The sequence below is a fragment of the Thermobia domestica genome, chromosome 8, assembly GCF_964235325.1.
Source record: "Thermobia domestica chromosome 8, izTheDome1.hap1.1, whole genome shotgun sequence".
NCBI lineage: Eukaryota > Metazoa > Arthropoda > Insecta > Zygentoma > Lepismatidae > Thermobia > Thermobia domestica.
The window spans coordinates 30,005,875-30,027,354 of record NC_137461.1 but is presented as its reverse complement, the minus strand read 5'-3'; the positions used below and the strand labels follow the sequence as shown (position 1 = coordinate 30,027,354).

Here is a 21,480-nt window from a genome sequence, read left to right as displayed (position 1 = left end):
TCACTAGTTAAATGATTTGCAGTTTTTTCCTCCAAACCTTATAATGTAATAAGAAAAAAAGTAAGTTCTTCGTAACAACTAATTAACAACTGATCACGCGATCTGCAAATGTGAGCGGGAAAAGAATGACAACACGCGAAACCCTATATAAAATACATATTACAGACATCTTGCTGATAGTAACACTCGAAACTGGTTTGAACCAGTTTGCTAGAAATATAAACAACAAAAGAGGAGAAAACGCAATCACCAATACTGTAGTCAACGCGTGTTGGCCGAATACATATCGCAAGTATAGCGTCAGAGATATTTGACACACCTCCGTAGATGGCCAATAAAATTACAGATATTTTAGGGGTCAATCTTGCCTGAGTAGCCAATACTGTGAATGAATGCTACTACGTCATAAATTGCCGATAAGGCTGTTTGCGGTCTCTATAAACTAGAGAGCTTGAAGGGTTTTGAATCAGAAACTCCAAAAATTTCTTTAGAAGAACAAGATTCTGGGGAAGAAATCTCTCAGAGCAGATTTACTAGTTTCTTTGGAAATATTATTTACTTCCAACAGCCATGAGAGTTTTGGTAAGTTTCAACTTTTTTCTTTCCTTCTGAAGTGTTTATTTCTGTTTACTTCTTACAACGCGATTTGTTTTCTGTGACTTTTCCATCAACCTGACGCTCTCTTTCTTTTACAAATAGCTTTGTTTCTCTGTCACAACACATTTTTTTCTTAATTACATTTCTGTTTCTTTCTTAACTCGTTTACACTAAAAGTTCCATATTCGAAAGTATTCCACTCCCAATTACTCAATTTTTTTTTTCTTTGTATTAATTTGACTGAGATTCGTGAATCTTGTTTGCGTTAAATTTGAAAAATAAAGTTAATTTACAAAAATAAATCGTTAATTTCCAAATTTTGCAATTACGACCTGTGTTAATAAATGGTATATTTTTTCAAGTTCAGTTAAACAGGACTTTCTATCGACCAGTTAGCACAGCACGAGCGTTATTTTCTGTAAACCTAGCACAGGGTTCTATCCTAATCGAGAACATACGTACGTGGTTTTTAGCTTGCTTTTTAAATTGTAAGTCTCGTGTAGCCTTGGCGTTAAAAATGGACGTTAACGTCCAGGCAGTGGGATGGAAATTCACTTAAAGTCCATGTGAATCAGTGGCGGATCCAGGGGGCTATCGCCCCCCCCCCCAGAAGAGGAAACTTTCTTATTTTATATATATATAAATAAAACCCATCCCAGAGTTTGAAGCTCTTAAAAGTAGCTCTAAGTAGTATGTAGTATGACAACCCATCGCCCCCCCCAGAAGTCGGTCCTGGATCCGCCCCCTAATGTGAATAATGTAAAGTGAAATATTTAAGTTTAACATCCCACGTTATGCCCTTTATGCTAAGGGAGACGATTATTAAGACAAGTGAATGATGATGGAAGATTTGGTGGAATGAGGATGTGGGAGGAAACCTGAGTACTACGAGAAAAACACGGAGATGATGTTGTCCACCACAAACTTACTTTGCCGGAGATCGTACCAAGTACCCCACACACCAGACGTAAGCGCTCTAACACTGGTTAGATGTGGTTGATTAACACGTCACTAACAATAATGCAAAGAGGACATATTGCTTTGTCTGGACTAGATCATTCGACTCTGATAGGATTACGCTAAGTGGTACTTTATAAGATTATCCGTCTGTCCGTTACTTCACACGAACTCTTGAACGAAAGTGATTTTTTCTTTTGTAATAAATATTTAGAGTGACTATCTAGGCGAGTTCGTTAATGGAGTAATAACTTCAAAGTAACGTGCTGTTTAAAATCCAATCCTATTCACTAGCTTTTATGCAACCTGCTCAACAGCAAAAGTTTGTTGGTTGTCTATGATAAAATGACGAACACCTTTTCTCACTGCAAGAAAGTTCTTTAGCCTTATTATTACGATCACTGCTAGTTCATCTTATAATATTATGATGTTAGTACGTACGTATGTTCTTTGCGCGATCCATTTTACTGTACTAACCGAAGTTTATTCCAGTTTCTCCTATGTTTTAATATGGATAGCGTATGTGCCTTTGTCGCAAGGAAACCTGGGTTCGGTTTCTAGTGGGAGTTCATGTAGTTCGAATCCTACGTGAAGTTGTAGGTCCATCTCTCATATAGCCTGGATGCTGAATGGGACTCTAAACTAAAAAATCAACCAATTACTTCGTTGTTCATTAGAAATATTTCAAGTTATGAACTAGTTAGCAGTAATCAAAGACAGTGATATATCGTGACGTGAACGGTCGACTGTATTTTGAACAAGAGTTCCTTTGTGGCTAAGCAGTTAGCGTACGCGCCTTTAGCAAGAGAGACCTGGGTTCGATTCCCGGCAGGAGCTCATGTGGTTCGGATTACACGTTAAGCTGTAAGTCCACGTCTCAAATAGCCTCGCTGCTGAAAGCGACTCTAAACTAAAAATCACTTCAAATCAAAGTATTTTGAACAAGCAGCTGTAATTAGTATTTGAATCTCAAATTGTAGATCTGTCAGTCTTGTTTTTAAAATGAAATCTTTTGGTTTTACTTACCACAATTATCCTCCTCGCTAGTCTAGTGGCTAGCGCGTGTATCCCTGGTGTATATGTGGTCCTGGAAGAACTCAGTCGTGGCTAAGCGGTTAGCGCACTCGCCTTGGGCGTGGGAGACCCGAGTTCGATTCCCGGTGGGAGCTCATGTGGTTCGGATCTCACTTAAGCTTTAGATCCAAGTCTTATATAGCCTTGCTGCTAAAAGGGACGCTATTCTCAAAATCCAATCAAGTGTGATTTCGGTATTGCCGGAAGGTATTCCTATAATAGAGAAGATGTTTACATTATATATTTATTCACAGAGCAAAAGAATATGAATGGAATATTTTCAACACATCCCCATATTGTCCAGCATATTCATGGGGGCATTACAGAACCACTTCAGTGTATATCTTGTGTAACAACTACAATAATAAATGTTCATATTTCCTGACATAATATAGATCAGATCTAAGTGTCGTCTACTATAAATATTTTTGTATATTATAACAAAAAATCAATAGTTTTGAAGGAGAATTTTTAATAAAATGTGATACGAATGTTACTTGTATATAATATCTAGCGTCATTATATATCGTAACGAAAGGAAGAAACTGACTTTCGAAATATTCTTGCTTTACGAGTGTTACCTGTTTTAAATCTATTAGATTTCAAATTAAGATTTAAAAAAAAAAAAACTTGAACATTTAAAGAATCTCTTAGAATAGTTACATTGCCCATACTGGTATGAAACCAGTGGTTCTTTCAGAAGAAAAATGTTCCGGGGGTACTGCTGGTACTATTCTATTTATTATATTATAGACGTATTATTTTGGTCTCCGGGGGAGGCAGTGCTCCCCCAAAAAGCATGCCTGGAAGAAACACTGTATGAAATGTTCTTGGTTCGAACCTAGGCCGTGTAAGCTTGTGATAAGCAACATCTATTCATGTCACGTCTTTCTTCGATTATCCCGTTTTCTTCAACACTATATATATATATATATATATATATATATATATATATATATATATATATATATATTACGTCAACGGATCATTAACGTATAGCTAGGTCATATTCGCTGAACATCGAATAAAACATTTCATTTCTACTCATCACGTCAACTCGAATTTTTTCACAAATTTTGTACATAAATTTATGCCACGATTTTCTTTTCTTAATTTCATTCAGAAATATGACATCCCGTGTCAGGAGAGGCCCACTGAGGATGTAATATAACAATATTTAAATCACATTTACCATTGGAGTGTATTGTGTAACTTGCGTATCTTTAAAGGTTGATAAATACTCTTCATTATGTTTGTACAAACACTTTATCAATTTATAGTATTAATACGGGATTATGAATCATTTAACACTATAACAAATTAAGACTTGAGATTTAAGTCTTGGGCAAGGGCGTCCATCAGGGGGAGCAAGGTGGGGCGCTTACCCCCTAGAGGAAATTTTACTTCAGAATATCGAAAATCCAATAGAATTTTTACATTAGTTACAGCAAAATTTGAAACTATTTTTGAAACGTCGCTTATACTTACCCCCCCCTTGGAAACCACAACATGGGCGCCCTTGGACTTGGGTGAACTAGTGTTGCCACGAGATTAATGAAATTTCTCGCCTTATGTCGAAAATGAGACGAGAATTATCATTAGAGCAATCCTCATTATGCTTTATTTTTGTTTAATTATGCTTTATTTTTTCAAATTATACTTTATTATGCTTTATTGTTAATTTCAATCATCGTTTATATTAATCGTGTAGAATGTATAATATTTACTATAGATTAAATATTCTAAATACAGTATATTGATCTATTTATTAATATTTTATGTAATCAGTTTCTTTCATATTTAATAAACTTTCTATTTAATGCATTGTAAAAATATATTCTTTACTCGAGTCAGTTTCTTCTATCACTTGTGTGCGCCTTAGAGGCGCATATATATAAGAAAGGGAAAGTAAAAGATGCCACCAAAAAGTACAGAAAGTGCTCAAGTTCAAGAGTTACACTTAACAATATAGTGTGGAGTTCTCGTGTACTATTCGTTGCTGGCGGAAAGTTTTCTTCTTTTCCTTTTTTTTTCTTTTCTACACATCAAAGGATTACACCAAAAAGTTTTCATAAATAAAAATAAGCTTTTCATTGTTGCATTGTTATGTTCTCAAACATTTTATGTTGTAAATATTGGTTTTTAAAAATATTAATACAATATGTTAAACTTGTAGTTAAACAGAATTTTCCAAGAATTGTGGTATATATTTTAAATTATGCTTTATTTTCTAAATTTATGCTTTATTATGCTTTTAAAATTAGTTTCTTCTGGACTTTTAGAAAACCACAACCATGTTCAAGGTACCAACCATATGTGTAAATTTCTGCTATGCTTTTGGGTTGCCCTAATTATCATGTTTCTTGTTTCGTCTCGTTGGCGAGATCAGAATCGATACGAAATTGGATGGGAAACTTCTTCTCTCGTACGCAATACTCGTTCGTAAGCAGGGAGCGCTCGGTGATTGTTTCCAAATCATTAATTTTACATAAATCAATAAGCTACAACTTAAGTTATGTGAACATATTATTTTGTCATCGAGTTTAGATATCCATACTAAATTTCAGAGCTATGAAAAATTGTGAATTTCAAGTTGGAAAATTTAACTCTAACTAGGAGAAAAGTGACGTAATATAAACATTCTAATAACAAAACTCTTTTGTTTATTATATTTACAGCGGCCAATCACTTTTGAACATCTGAGCTACATCGACCCGTCGGAGATTCTCCGACCAGAGCCCTCATTCGCCAAGAAACCTGTGGGCCAATTCAGAGATTATACCATCGACGACTCGGATCCAATTAAGGAAAGAGTCCGACGAACCTACTTGGACATGCACACCAATCAGACAGTTGCGTTCGTCAAGAGTCAAATCGAGAATTGGACACGCTTTGACAAGTTCCGTGCTACAATTATGGAAGCCCTGACGAAGCTGAATGACCTTGTGGACGAGAGTGATCCTGATGTTGATATTCCTAACATCGTCCACGCCTTTCAAACAGCTGAGCGGATAAGAGCTGACCATCCCGACTTGGATTGGTTTCATCTTACTGGACTTATACATGATTTAGGAAAGGTGAGATGCTTGCTTAAATATTAAAAAGATTTTTTTTTTAAAAAAAAGGAACTAATTAAATAGCATAGATTTAATGTAACTGAGCTTCTGAGATAAAAAAGCTTACATTTTTTTAAGAAACAAGTTAGATTTACATATTACTTTAAAATCTTTCAATTTAATGTCCGACGATTATGCCCTTTAAGTTAAGGGAGACGGATGATTTAAAGCAAGTAAATGATGAAGATTTTGTGGAATGAGAATGTGGAAGGAAAGGGAGAACCCATAGAAAACCTACGGACACGATATCGTCCACCACGAACTTACTTAGCCGAGGGTCGAACCAGGTACCGCATGCATCAGTGCTCTACCACTGAGACACCGCAACCCCCAAACAATACTTTAAAATACCAGAAGCGGCGTTTAACTTTTGATATTTTTAAGGGAAAAAGTCAAAATCACTTTGAGCACCCCATTTAAATAAAAAAAAAAATTAAAATTAAAAAAAAAACGCGAATTGAAGTAAGAAATACAATATAGCCGCCAACAGAAGAGCACTTACTTGTTATATGTGAACTTCAAATATGAATTATATTGGGCTAAAGTTGACTGCCACTCAATTACATGTAAGTGGGAGCATGTAAACGGCGTGACAAACATCTTGGCATTTGAAGGCGGCGCTCCAAGTTCCCTTTAAATGCTGCTAGCAAATGAGAGGCCAGACAGTTTGCTGTTAAAACTGTTGATATTAGAGTTGTCCCATAAGACTCATCTGTACGCAAGTTATTATATGCGTGTTCGGAGAATTCTGGAAGCAGAATTCCTCATTTTTATTTATTAAAAATTGTAAAAAGAAATATACAAAATTAGTTCGTCACAAGTTTTCCTGATAACATATAAACAGATTTTGAAATATCTGTAATTACATAATATATTTACACGTATAAAGTGGGAAAATATAGAATAACGTTGAAATTTTCGTAAATAATGTTTTAAAATTATGTTATGTGTTGTGGAAATGTGTAAGAAAATACAGGAATAAGTAAAAGTTATGCTACCTTCAATCCTCCGGATCGAAATTCCATCCAAAGTGAAAAATACCTATCAATCTTGTTTACATCTGTTTCCTTTTTATACATATTAATCATGTGTTTAGCCAGATTATTACATATATTTCAAATTTGTCAGTTAAGTTGGTATACATACGTACCGCGGGTCTCATACCGTTAGATATGTATATGTTGTATGTGCTGTGTAGTATGGAGAATTCGCTCACATTGTTTCGAAGTTATACTGACGAGGAACTGCCGCAGGAACACGTACAGTATGTTAATTCTGACGCTGCACTTGATGTTTCTAGGAAGAAGGTTAAATTTTGTGCTGGTTTAATAACATTATTGCAAAACAGTACAAAAGGAAGATGACAATAAAACCAGACGAAGCTCAATCAAGCTGTACTATTTTATTTATATGCTGATAAGTTGCACTTCTTAAACAGGAGTATCTTGAAGTGGTTACCTTCCACGAGCTGGCAATCTTCGTTGGTGATTAACTATTTAATTCCTGAAATACCTGTCCTGCTTGTGTTAAGGGTCTTCCCTACAGCGAAATTAAACTACCGCTAATTTTAGTTTTTTTTTTCTGTAATATCTTCAAAACAAATAAAAATATTCGAAAAGTAGAAACATAGTGAACTAGACAAAATGATTTTGCATGTGATACCTTTACCACAATTCACCTATCCGCTTTTAGTATCCCACTATTTACAAAACCCGCAAAAAATGCTAAATCCTTCTACAGTTACAAATCGAAAGCAGATAGATGAGTTGTGATAACGGTATCACACGCAAAATCGTATTGTCTAGTTCACTACGTTTCTACTTTTCGAATATTTTTATTTGTTTCGAAGATATTACAGAAAAAAACTCTAAAATTAGCGGTAGTTTAATTTGGCTGTAGTGAAGACCCTTAAGGATCCAAGTTCAGAACAGAAGACAGTCTCACAGGAGAGGAGATACCAACTGTATATACAAAAATCAGGTGATTGCACTCCACTTGATGACATTTTGCTTACAGCACTGTTACCAGTTACAGTAAATTTGATCCTGTGTGTGTGTTCGCAGGTTTATTTGAAGGATATATATACTTTACCCAGTAATTTCCAGGCAGAAATTCATTTGTGTAATTATAAAAAGAATGTAAACATTTGATAATTTCATTAATTAATTGATTTATCCTTCAAATGTAGCTCAATGATAAACATTTGATTTTCAAAGGTAATGGCATTCTACGACGAACCACAATGGGCTATCGTGGGCGATACCTTCCCAGTGGGCTGTGCATGGGCTGACTCTATTGTCTACAGGGAAACAAGCTTTATGGATAATCCCGATGGAAGAAATCCACGATACAAGTAAGGATATGTTTAACGTCACTATATAGTAGTCCTACCAATTAAATCATTTTCTTAATTATAGTATGTACAGTTACGCTTCTAATCTGAATTAATGCTCGGCTAGTGTACTAAATCTGTCTTTAAGTTCGTTTATTATTAATTTGTTTATTTGGATTAAATTAAGTCAATTCTTTTGTATAATCTTTCTTGTTCATAGTAGACTAAAAGGAATAGGATTATTAAATCAAATAGAGGATAAATAAACAGTTGGTAGGATCAAGCTATTGGTTGAACACAAAACCCGTACAGACACAACGTTTTCCACTACTAACTCATACGGCCGGGCATGCAACCAACAACTTTTAGAACCAGAATATTTTATTGTTTTATAGCTGAGATACTTTCTCTTCCACTCTTCAGATTTTCTACATTAGATTATCTAATAAAATAAAATATATTGGAAGAATTAGTTAAACCAAACAAATATAAAGGGCCGCGGTGGCTCAGTGGTAGAGCGTTTACCTCTGGTGTTTGGGGTCCTGGGTTTGATCCCAGTCCCCGCCAAGTGAACTTTGTGGCGGACAAACACCGTGTGCGTGGGTTTTCTTGGGGTTCTTCCGTTTCTTCCCACTTTCTTCATTCCACCATTTCATTCATTACTCATCATCACCGTCTCCTTTAGCCTAACCGGCATAATCGTGGGACGTAAAACTCAAAGATTTCATTTTCAAACAAATATGGAAGAAAAAATAAGTACACAAAAAATACATATAACAATTATTGAAATATAAATCAAGGAAGGCACATTCGAATTTGTTGCGCTAGAAGGATCAATTTAGAAAAAAAAAACAATTGAAACATAATATTATGTCACACATTCGTGAGAGTGAGGATAAAACAAGGATACATAAAATCTAAACAGTCAGCTCGAAATGGTCAGTATGGATTTAAACACGAAATTATTTATTTTTGAAAATCACACTAACGTATTAAATCTACACCAGGGTTTCTGAACCTGGGGGACGAGAGAGAGTTTCATGGGAAAGGCACATATTTATTTTTATACGTGCTGTTAAGAACCAAAAAAAAAAAAAAAAAAATAGCTTTACTAAACATTTTCAACAGGTGCAGAGTTGTTTAAAAAATCAATTTCAATGAAAGAAGCACGATATGAAACTAATCAGAACTGCATACTCAAATACCAGAAAAATACAAATACAATAAAACCTGCATATTGAAATGCAGTTAAAATTGAAAGCTAATGAGATAGATACCTGAACATGGTGTGATTGCACTAGTGCGGCAATGTCCGGTTCAATTTTTGTAACGCAGATTATCAAGTCATTTGAAATACTCAATAGTTTTTTTTTTTTTAACAACTGTTCAGGTTGTTTTAAGCAAAATTAGAAATCATTTTATTTTTTTATCATATGGCCCAAAATTAAAAGAGTTATAAAGTTTTAAAATTTTCAAATAGCCTTCATTTTGAAACAGTATGACAGATCGGATTTGATGTTTGTAATATGAATGAACTAACCAAATTTGGTTTTAATCCTTTCGCTTTTATGGAAGTTACTGTATCCACTTTATACAAGAAATGGATTCTACTATTATAGAAATAGATGTATATCGTGAGATCTCCCAATAGGTGTTTTAAAAATACCACACAAGCTTATTACAAACCAGAAATTATAAGGGGGTCCATGGCTAGAGGTTATGATAATATGGGGTCGTGATATGAATTAAGTTAAGAACCACCAGTCTCCGCTATTGAAACAAGAGAAGATTGTTTGTAAACGCGATGTTTATTTTCCATATAGAATATGTTTTGTAAAGATACCATTATATGGATTATTACGACTTTCTAATAAATTATCCGTCTTATCGTGGTAAATGAAAGCAGGCTTAAAACCACGGCGCTTATTAATGTGAAACAGATACTAAAGCATACCTACCCTTAATCCTTTTGCTATGGCACTAAATAGAGAACAGTGTATACTATGGTTAATGTGATACACACAGTACAGTGGCGTATTTACTTTTTTGTTTTGGGGGGCTTTACTAACTTTCGGGGGAAAATTTGCCTGAAAATGTAAAAATTCTGAAAGATATTTCATATACTTTGCTATAGTAAGTAAGATTTCGGGGGCGCTTAAGCCAGGAAGCCCCCCTAAATACGCCACTGCATAGTAACCTAAAACTATCATTCATTCCTAAATTTTAATTTTTAAACATATTTCAAATAATGTTTTCAGAGTTGTACTTATTTCAGGTAAATTTTATTTGAGATGTATTTTTACCCCTTCTCACTTTTTTTTTTTAACTTTTAATTTACAGCACCAAGTTTGGAATGTACACCCCCAACTGTGGACTTAGCAATGTTTTGATGTCATGGGGCCACGACGAATATATGTACCGAGTACTCAAGCACAACAAAAGCACATTGCCGGAAGAGGCTCTTTACATCATTAGGTAATCTATTTTTTTTTTAATCAAGTAGTTATTTTAGAGAACACTCTTACTTTATTTTTTTAATAAAAGCCAATCTTTAACGATTCTAGTAATCAGTCATTCTTTCAGAAAATGTTCCGGGGGAGCGGCACACGTACTATTCCGGGGGGTACTGCTGGTACTATTTTATTTATTATTATATTATAGATGTATTATTTTGGTCTCATCCAGGGAAGGCACTCTCAGAGCTCCGGGGGGGGGGGGTAGTGCCACTCCAAAAACATGTCTGGAAGAAACACTGCTAGTAATGCTTTTTGACCATTCGAAAAGTTTCGTTACAAAAGTTCGATATAAGTAACTTAGAACTATCTTCGAAAAGTGTCCATTTTTATATAGTATATCTGTCTGTATGTTTTGTGGCTATTTTCTTAATGTTCAAAAGCCTATACCTTTCAGTACCATGGTGGAATTAAAGTAGAAAAACCTCACAGTTCCTAACATCGACTAAAAATGTGTATTTTTTAAATGATAGCAAAAAATACGAATATTTTGTACAAATATCATTATGAGACACACACAGATCTATTTGTAAGTAATGTGGGTCTGTAGGTTAATTATATCATCATCTAATAGATATCTGTTAAATATGTATTGTTCTATGATAATGTTTTGTACAAAATATTCTTTTCCTTATTCTTATCAACAAAAATAGTTTACGTGTATATTAGAAATGAAGCCATTTTATTGCAATTGTGTCCAGAGCGTTCCAGCCCTTAGAAATCAGGTATTCATATGGAAAAATATTAGGAAATAGATATTTCTATAATTATAAAATGTTTATTTAGTGGTAAAAAATTAGAGTGGGGAACTGCATTCGTAATAAAGTACTCTGCCTAGCTTCATACATCAAGTTGGATCCAACTTTAAGAGACCTAATCACTGTGAAAGTAAAATACCGCTAATTTTACAGTAATTATGTGATATCTTCAAATTGATAAAATATAATAGAAATGTGGAACAAGAGCGCGCTAGACAATATTATTTTGCATGAGGTACCGTTATCACGAGTCACCTAGTAGCTTTCCATTTGCAGTTATTTATAAACGCGATAATAAATGCCGATTTTGTAAATGGCTGGAAATCGAAAGCAGATGAGTAAGTCGTAATAACGGTATCTCATGTAAAATAATATTGTCTAGGGAGCTCTTGTTCTACTTTTCGATTATCTTTTATCTATTTGAAGATATCACATAATTAGTGTAAAATTAGCGGTATTTTAATTTCGCAGTGGTTATGCCTCTTAATAGTAGGAATAATTTATTCTTATAATTACAAATGTTTACAGGTTAGTAAGAAATCAACGATAATTTAGATATGATATTCTTCATAACTTCGTTGTCATATAAGAACGTAAAGCAAAACGCTGATTATGAATAACATTGTCACATTTAATATTTAAAATTGATTTTATTATTATTAGAAAGGATATTCAAATAAATTCGAGACTTCAATATTATTTTATTTCGAATACTAGATCAATCTTTTTAAAATTGGAATTCAAATATTTTTGTTAAAATAGAAGAGATAGTTATGCCTTCACTACCTAATCCTTTACTGTTCAAATATCTTACGAGAAAAACAATTACAAACAATAATAGATTATACAAAACAACTGAAATACAAAATTAATAATAATAAAAAGAAAACATCGCAATCATGACGAAAGTAAACTCATTTTTTAAATATAGAAGAGCAAGAAAGTTACAAGCATGAAGTTACAAAAACAAATGAAAAATTACAAATGAAAACTAACATATAAAGATTATTGAAGTAAGTTTTAACTAATAAAAAGAAAAGTAAACTATATTTAAAGAAAAATTTTAGGAATGATCAAAAAAAAATGGATCAAAAGATTGCGATCTTAGCCAAAAATTTTGGGAATGATCCAAAAAAATGCATCAAAAGATTTCGAACTTTGCCAATAATTAGTTTTTGGATCAGGGACCACAAAATTTTTGAACGACCCTAAATCGAGTTTTCATACTTTTTTACGGAATAACCACATCATACTGACGAGTTAAGCGATAGTTTGGGTTTGGCTACACTATATCTAGTCCTTGAGATATAAAGCTTAAAAGAATATTTTTGCCTGAAATATATTGGATCCTTTGATCCAAAAAATACAGAGCTGTGAATACAGAAGTAGAATATGTTCATACAAATACTGTAGTGGCAGTATTATAAGGACTTACATAACAATGTGCATATGAACGTTCTGTATAATTATGGTTCATTACTATGAAAACAATGTGAAATATGTTTTCGTTAGAAGATAGAAAAAATTAAACACATTGCTAATGAATTAATGTTAACAAAATGTGGAAGACTTTAAAAAAACCTGGACGTATGTTGATTAATTATACTTACATGATATTTTTTTTTTCCTGTAATTGCAGGTACCATTCATTCTACCCATGGCACGCAGGACGTGATTATATGTATCTTTGTGATGAGAAGGACATGAAGATGTTACCTCTAGTTTGGGAATTCAAGTAAGTAGATCACATCAATTCAAAAAGAGAAGTGAAGGCAAACATAATAAGATATTTAGAACGGTTAAATTGAAAATAATGGTTTACCTGAAGTAAATATCTAACAGAAAGCAGAATACACTTTAAGCCTTCAAAATTTATTTAATAACTTTAAACAGCAAATTATGTATTTAGAAAGTAGTATCAGTGAGTTAAATACTGTGTAACGGATCAATTTTAGTATTGTACCGATAGAATTAAATAAACAAAGAAACCCTTACATCTCTTTTAAGTAGCTCCGTCCTGGAGAAACAAGGAAAAATATTCGATTTAACCGAATTTAACGTTTGTTGGCAGAGATTATTTATGATAAGAAAGGGTATAATATGGCGATGTTCTTAATTAGATTTTGTTAAATTTAAACTTCTAAATTAATTCTGAACAAATCTTGTTTTCATTTATCATTTTAAATATAAAATCATTAAATTATTATACTTGAACATGTGCAGTGCATTAAATGTTTTAGTATTCACAAAATACGTTTTATAAAATTATAATTTCGTAAATGTACAAGAAGAAGAAAATTTTGTTGATTAATTAACGTTTTCTCCATACACACATGATAATGAAAACATACACACATTAAAATTATTCAATACAATAGAGCAATATGATAAATTTTTCATCTGGTCATGCTCAATCATATCAGTATTCTTTTTTTTACAAGTAAAGATTTATGAAATGATTGAAGAAGGTTTTCAAGCAAGTAATATTTTTATTTTTTTGGATCTCGGTTGACTGAAGTAAACATTTTGTTTAAAAAGAAATTCAATTTTTGGTTTTACGTTCCACGGTTATGCACTGTAGAATGTTTATCGAAGAATTGATGAAGCAAGAATGTACAAGAAAACGGGAGAACTTGAGAAAACCCCTCGGACACGATGTTGTCCACCATAAACTAACATGGCCTGGGTTCGAACCACAAGGACCTCTCGGACAAGCTTTACCACTGAGCCATCATGTTCACTATTATGTTAAAAAGGAAATAACAATATATTTACTTTAAATATGACGACAAGACTTTTTACGATGTTTGAATAACTGATTCCAGAAAGTTTATTATTATAATAACTGGGAAAAGTAAATTAAAAAAACTTGAATGAAATAAATCATGTTTCGAAAATGACAAAAAAAAAAAAAAAAAAAAAATAGATAGGAGGTCACTAAAACTTCATGAATATTATGCAAACTTAGAATAGCTTAAATTCTCAAAGATTGTAGTGGAATCAAATGAAATGAAATCTTTTAAGTTTTACGTCCCACGGTTATGCTGGCTAGGCTAAAAGAGACGGTGATGTTGAGAAATGAATGAAATGGTGGAAGAAAGAAAGTGGGAGGAAATGGGAAAACCCCGAAAAAAGCCCACGCACATGGTGTTTGTCCACCACAAGGGTCACGGCGCAAGCTGGAATTGAACAAAGGATTCCATGCACCAGAGGTGAGCGCTCTACCACTGAGCCACCGAGGTCTCTAAATTATAATAAATATAATTTTGTTGAAATATATGGAGAAAATCGATTATTAGTATAGATTTTATAAAGTTAGTTCGTAAAATAAATGCAATTAATCATCTCGTAAAAACAGAAGATGACATCATATGCCTAGAATTACTTCTTAGAACTGAGTCACATTATGATGAGATATTAATTATACTCTTTTTTTGTTTTATTACAGCAAGTACGACTTGTACACAAAATGTACTGAAATGCCCGATATCGAAGCTCTGACGCCATACTACCAATCTTTAATCGACAAATATATTCCAGGAACACTCTACTGGTAAAAGAAAACACCAACAAACCTTTGAAACAGTACAAAAAGTGTGAAGAAGACAAGTGAATAGAACAATCTACTGGTTGATCCAGTAAACACAGTGAAATGTTTGTTAAAAAATTTTTACTGGTAGATCCAGTAAATAGAAATGAAAAAGCAATTTAGAAACTATTCATTAACAGAAGGAATTATGGGAGTGTATTATTTATAATGAGATATTGATGTAATGTTGATAATTTTTTGTTTAATTTATAATTGCTATCTACGTACTTGTACTATATGGTAGTAATATTTGTAATTCAAACAATGTTTGATTAATTTTTGATAAAAAAAATATATCTAGTTGTATCATGTGTATATATATATTATATATATGTATTATACATATAAACTATTTTGTAAATAAAACTTTATCTTTTACATGTATTTGTATTCATTTATTATAGCCTTGTATATTATGCAGCGGTGGTTAGTTATTTTTTAAAGATAAACATTTGTGAGTTATGTTACCTTTTGAACTTCGCAAATAGAAAATAAAATTATAAACAAAACACACTTATAAATGTTTAATAACTATATTTTGAAACTAAATTAAGTAAAAAATCAAAATGTGAAAACTGATATCAATAATTTTATCTTACGCTTTCAGCAATATATCATTGCCGAAACAGTAACACAAGGATATTGATTGTTAAACTTTCAGCAATTTATCATTGCCGAAACTATAACACAAGGGTATTGACATAAATGTCTTACTTTGCTTAGATTTTCGTCAAAAATTTAAATATATTATTTGCTTCTTAAAGTTCAGTTTATAGGTACCTGTAAAGAATTAATTAGTAGCTACTGATGTGTAATTCTCTTGTATTGTAGGGTACTGTCAAAAAATGGTTGCGCACGCATTATAAATGCTCATAATACATGCATAAATAAATCTACTAACTTACATTACATTTTAGTATATCTATTTTCTAATATATATATATATATATATATATATTAGAGACGCTGATTACAGATTATGAATCACAATATGGCTAAACATACGAACATATATCGGTTATCCAGAATATCTCATTGAGACATCTGCATACATGTAATACAAGAAACTGTGTTGTGACGAAAATGATCGGATAGAATTTATATTTATATAAATTCAGTTTTTAGCCACTGAGATACCTTAATTTCACATTTTATTCTAGAATAGCAATTTATATTTTTTTTTTCATAAAGACTCCGAAAAATATAATTCTAGGTACGGCATTAAATTACATAATATAAAAATTGAGATATATTTTAGGAGGCAGTATGCTTTTAGATCATTTAATCATTTACACTGAAAATAACATTTTACAAGGAATATTTTCAAGCTCTTCTTTAAATGTGCTACATATTCTGAGGAAAATAATCCAATCTTCGTTCAAGATAATATCAAACCTCTTCATGGGATGAATGAAGAAAACATTTTCAATAATCTAAAATGAACCAGAATGTTTCAAAGGAATGCTACACCATGAGCGGTAGGGATGCGCACGAGACAAGTCGAGAAAGGATTTTCCTGACAAACTTAGAGTCGAGACACAGCTCTTCCAATAAAGAAATATACATTTTTCGAGTCGAGACATCACTTTTACAGCACATTTTCGAGACGAGACAGCCACAAATCTTGTCTCGTGCGCACCCCTAATGAGCGGAGTTAGGAATTTTCTCCTGGGGGACGTCCTTTTATCTGCTGGGGGGCATGGTAAATACAAATCAGAATTGAAGGGTCTTATAGGTGGCATTTTTATTCTTTGTCAAAATGTTGGGGGCAATTCCCCCTATGCCCCCCATAACTCCGCCTATGTGCTACACTGTAACCCTAATTTCTACTATAAAGCCCGTATTGGACATGATGTTCATAGTTTTCTGCCACGATCGTTCACTTACGCTTTAGTACAAGTATAGTTTAGTATAGAAGTCGTAATCACGAGACGTTGAACGAATGATTGAATTTTATTTACGTGAAGAGAGCTGTAACTGATGCTATGAACCGTTTACGAAAAAAGAAGTAATTCTCGAATTGCATTGAACAACTTCGTTAAAACTCATAAAATCACTACCAAGCACATGCTGAAAAAAAAAAAATGAAATAAGCATTAAAATCGGTCGATAATTTAAGTTTAAAAAACATCAGTGACGGATTAACAATAACAAATTTTCGAATGAAAAAGAAATCGCTTATTAGAAATTAGACAACTCTGCACACCGAAGATATGAAAGCAAGCGTTTGAACTGGGGTCCTCAGGAAAATCAAAGAAGAGGGTAGATCAAGACATAAATGATAAGAAGAAGAACTGGAACGGAAATTAGGAAAAAAGCTGGAGAGATATCAAGAGATTGACCACCAACTGGATCAGATGGCGACGTCTTCATACACAGCCTATGCTCCATATGGAATTAAATCAAGTATGACCAAAAGAAATTCCCTGAATAACGCCTTATCGAAACGAATAGAATAAAGAAATTAATGATAAAGCATGATATCGTAGACACAATCCTGTATCCCGTTGGTCAATGTCTGGTTGGGGTGCAATAATAAGTATGAGCTGTTCCTTACACCATTTTACAGAGTTACAAGAATACAGGGTGCCCCAAAAGTAGATATACTCCTCTGTGCTTTGATCAAGTATAACATTCTAGTTTATGGGTTTATTTGCTTCGGTTGTTCCGAGCTTAAGGTATAAGTAAAAGGATATGAAGAACAAATAATAAAGAAACTAAGTCTACCTGATGGATAGCAATAAGAAATAATATAAAATGCAATGAGCTGATCAGTACGGTTCTGTATACCTACTTTTGGACCACCCTGTATCAGAGCAATAAAAATCAGTAGACATAGTTCGATTTTCGGTTTCTTATTATGTTGTGTAATTGTATTATATTGTGGTAATCTGAAGAGGAAACTGAAGCTACCAAAAATATTACCATATAAAATAATATTGGATAAACCCCCAGCAGATAACTATGTATAACTAAAGAATTAAAATTTGGTAAAGAAGAAAACCCTTACACTGTTAATGCATTTTTCAAATGTTCTTTGATAATTAGTTCTTTTCTTTTTTTTTTCATTGTAGGACAATTAAGTTAAAAGCCATCTAAACTGTTTTACAGTTGTATCCCAAGAAATTAAATGTGTTGGCTAGTGGTTGATTTTTTTTTTTTTTTTTGTAAAACCATAATTTTTTCAAAGGTTACTAATACATTGATTATGTCCGTTTTTCCTCTGTATTTTGCAAAAAAAAAAAAAAAAAAAAAAAAAAAAAAAAAAAAAAAAAAGATTTTCACCAGAAAAGCAACCAAATTGACAAGTTTTCAACTTAACTACCAAATATAAACGTTGAGTATACGATGAATATTGATTGGTTGAATTCAACGAAATCAGCAATCATAAATTGTAGACCTAGTTGAATTTAAAATGAAGATTCATTGGCCGAAATAAATAGTTTCGACTACCATTAAATGTTTGTGCCCTAAAGTTACTTTACGCACGAAAAATCAAGATTGGGCTGACTATTTTCATTAGTTCGGATATTCTTATGTTAAATTGTTTCAGATATTCAGCTCAAAACGGTTTAAAGTATGTATTATACACAACTGTCTCATACAAATTTCATTAGGTTCGACTTATTCTTCTCGTCTTGTTAAAAACCTAATGCACATGAAAGAAATGTCACTTAAAAGTAGTAGGTGCTTACAACACTGGCAGAAGTCTGACGTCACTTGTAAACAACCAAATTAATTCGCCATCTTGCAGTCTGCACAAATAAATCAAACGTGTAATACTTATCATTCACCAAATGGAGAGCCCTGGTCACGTGCAACGTTCTATCTATTGACAAAAGAAAAAAAGAGTTTTATCTTTTTTTGTTGGCAATCATACATGTTGAAAGAAAATCTTTCGAGGACAAAGAGAGTGCTGTAACTTCGCCCAAGTGATAAATAAGGTTGATCTTTGACCAAATGTCGATTATGTTGTGTTTTGCTTCAATTTAGTTGCAAGTTACAGAGTACAATATTACGCATTAAATGACGTGAAAGGTGACGTCACAATTCTCTATCGTCGAGGAAATCTTCCCAGTAAAACACAATGCCAAAAAAAAAAAAAAAAAAAAACTGGGTAATAATACATAAAATGTTCTTACGTAATTTCCAATGCATGGCCTAATGAACTTTCAATGACACGAGTAGGCGATGTTCTTTTTAAAGCAAGTCGGAACAAAAGTTTTTGGGACAATAGTTCACTAAAGCTTTCTTTCTGATGAATTTGTGGTCAGAGCACTAGAACGAAATTTTAAAACTGGGAGAAGAATGAATTTCTAAGTTAATAACTCAACTGTGTCAATACGTTTCTTTATTTCATATTATAATAGAACCGCAATGATATAATGAAGTTAGAGAAATACAGGATGGACGTAGTAGGAGTTCAGGAAGTTAGGTGGGAAGGAAATGGATCTGAGAATTCCGGAAATTTTACGTTCTTTTACGGGGAAGGAAATAAAAATCACCAGTTAGGAACAGGGTTTTTCGTTCATAAACGTATATTACCAGCAATTAAACGAGTTGAATTTGTTACTGACAGACTTGCTTTTATTACTCTTAAGGGACGGTGGTGTGATATTATTGTTTTAAATGTACATGCCCCAACTGAAGATAAGGATGACGATATAAAAGACAGTTTTTACGAAGAAGTAGAACGGATATTTGACCAACTCCCGCGATACCATATGAAAATTCCATTAGGGGATTTCAATGCGAAGGTAGGACGAGAGGATATTTTCAAACCGATTATAGGGAACGAAAGTCTGCATAAGGAAAGTAATGACAACGGTGTTAGACTCGTGAATTTTGCAACATCCAAAAACCTAATCGTGAAGAGTACAAAATTCCCACATCGCGACATTCATAAATAGACTTGGACATCACCAGACGGGAAAACACATAATCAAATTGATCACGTTTTAGTAGATAGAAGAAGGCAATCTAGCATAATTGATGTCCGGTCGTTTAGAGGGGCTGATTTCATTTCATTTCATTTCATTTCATTTATTTGCCTGCTTCATTAGCTTACAAAGCATGAGAAATTTTCATGTAAGCGTTACAGTTGTCAGAAAGAAAAGAAAGAAAAAAAAAACATACAATATTGTCAAGTACCAGAGGTATACATCATGCATATTTCCAAAACCACATAATAGGATATATTAAGTATAAAAACATGACAATTTACATCTAATTAGGTAACTGTTTGTACCACACCAGACATGTACTCACGGGTAAGTATCTGTTACCAACTCTTCAGTTAATGAGTCATTTAAATATTCTTTAATTGTATAATAGCACTTCTCAGTGAATAGATTATATAAAGTCTTACTAAGAAGGGAAACATTGGTCATATTTTTCAAGTACAGAGGAAGTTTATTATACAATCTGACACAATTCATGTACACGGTTTTGCTTATATTAGCATATTTTTTATGCATCACAAAGATGTCACTACCTTGTCTTGTATTATGGCTATGAACATTTTTGTTAAAGATAAAAAGATGCTTGTTTTTCACAATAAAAAGAATAGATTTATAGATATATATAAGCTGGGGAGTGTTAAAATATTTGCTTCTATGAAAACCTTTTTACATGTCGATTTTGTGGGTAATCCAAAAATTATTCTAATCGCTTTCTTTTGCAATCGGAAAGTGTTTAAACTATTTTCAACAGATCCCCAGTGTATTATGCCGAAGTTAATTAATGAATTAAACTTGGCATAGTAAAAGCTAAGAAGTGCTTCTCTCGACACAGTACCTTGAAGTTTGTATAAGGCAAAACACACGCTACTTAGTTTCTTGTTTAAAGTGGAGATATGAGCAGACCATGAAAGATCATCACTTATGATTACACCTAAAAGCTTTGTTATGCAAGAATATTGGAGTAAGTTAGAAGATATTTTTATTCTAGGTGATATACGCGGTTTTCCTGGAAAATGAAAATTTAAGAGGATCGATTTATCATGATTTATAATAAATCTATTCGCTGTTAACCATTTTACTAATTTCTCCTTAAAAATGTTAGATTTCCTCTCAACTTCTTCTATTGATTTTCCTGATATTATCATACTGATGTCATCAGCATATAGAATACATTTTGCTGGATGCATAAATTCTAACAAGTCATTTATATATATCAGGAAGAGAATAGGACCCAAAATGGAACCTTGAGGAACACCTCTGATTACAGTTGATAAAGACGAACAAGTTGTCTGAAACCCATTTGCAGCTAATTTTGATATTTGTACCGCTTGTTGCCTACTGGATAAATAAGAGAGAAACCAGCTGTGAGCTACTCCTCTAATACCATAAGCATACAACTTGCTTAAAAGAATAGCATGATCAATTGTATCAAAAGCTTTGGATAAGTCGATGAATAGGCCAACAACATATTTACTGTTTTTTTTAATTCAAGAGCTATATTGGACAAGTAATCAAACAAGGCTGTTTCAATACTTTTCTTATTTTGAAAGCCATGTTGTGATGGTGATAGTAAGTTACATGAC

At 32.8% G+C, this 21,480-nt stretch overlaps 1 protein-coding gene across 1 annotated transcript; it reads left to right on the top strand.

Annotated features, from left to right (window-relative positions):
- The first annotated feature begins 424 nt into the window (after positions 1-424).
- On the top strand, positions 425-15,314 carry LOC145692821 (inositol oxygenase-like). The gene is made up of 6 exons (XM_081768312.1): positions 425-582; positions 5,307-5,705; positions 7,961-8,097; positions 10,417-10,551; positions 12,987-13,082; positions 14,796-15,314. Exons 1-6 carry the CDS (start codon positions 571-573, stop codon positions 14,902-14,904), a joined length of 888 nt encoding a protein of 295 aa, XP_081624438.1. The 5' UTR covers positions 425-570; the 3' UTR covers positions 14,905-15,314.
- Positions 15,315-21,480: the final 6,166 nt, after the last annotated feature.

What these genes read in the sequence shown, in the direction of transcription:
- LOC145692821 (XM_081768312.1), top strand. An exon ending in GGAAGAAATCCACGATACAA is followed by an intron (nt 8,098 to 10,416) that starts GTAAGGATATGT and finishes TTTAATTTACAG; the next exon opens with CACCAAGTTTGGAATGTACA. An exon ending in GAGGCTCTTTACATCATTAG is followed by an intron (nt 10,552 to 12,986) that starts GTAATCTATTTT and finishes CTGTAATTGCAG; the next exon opens with GTACCATTCATTCTACCCAT.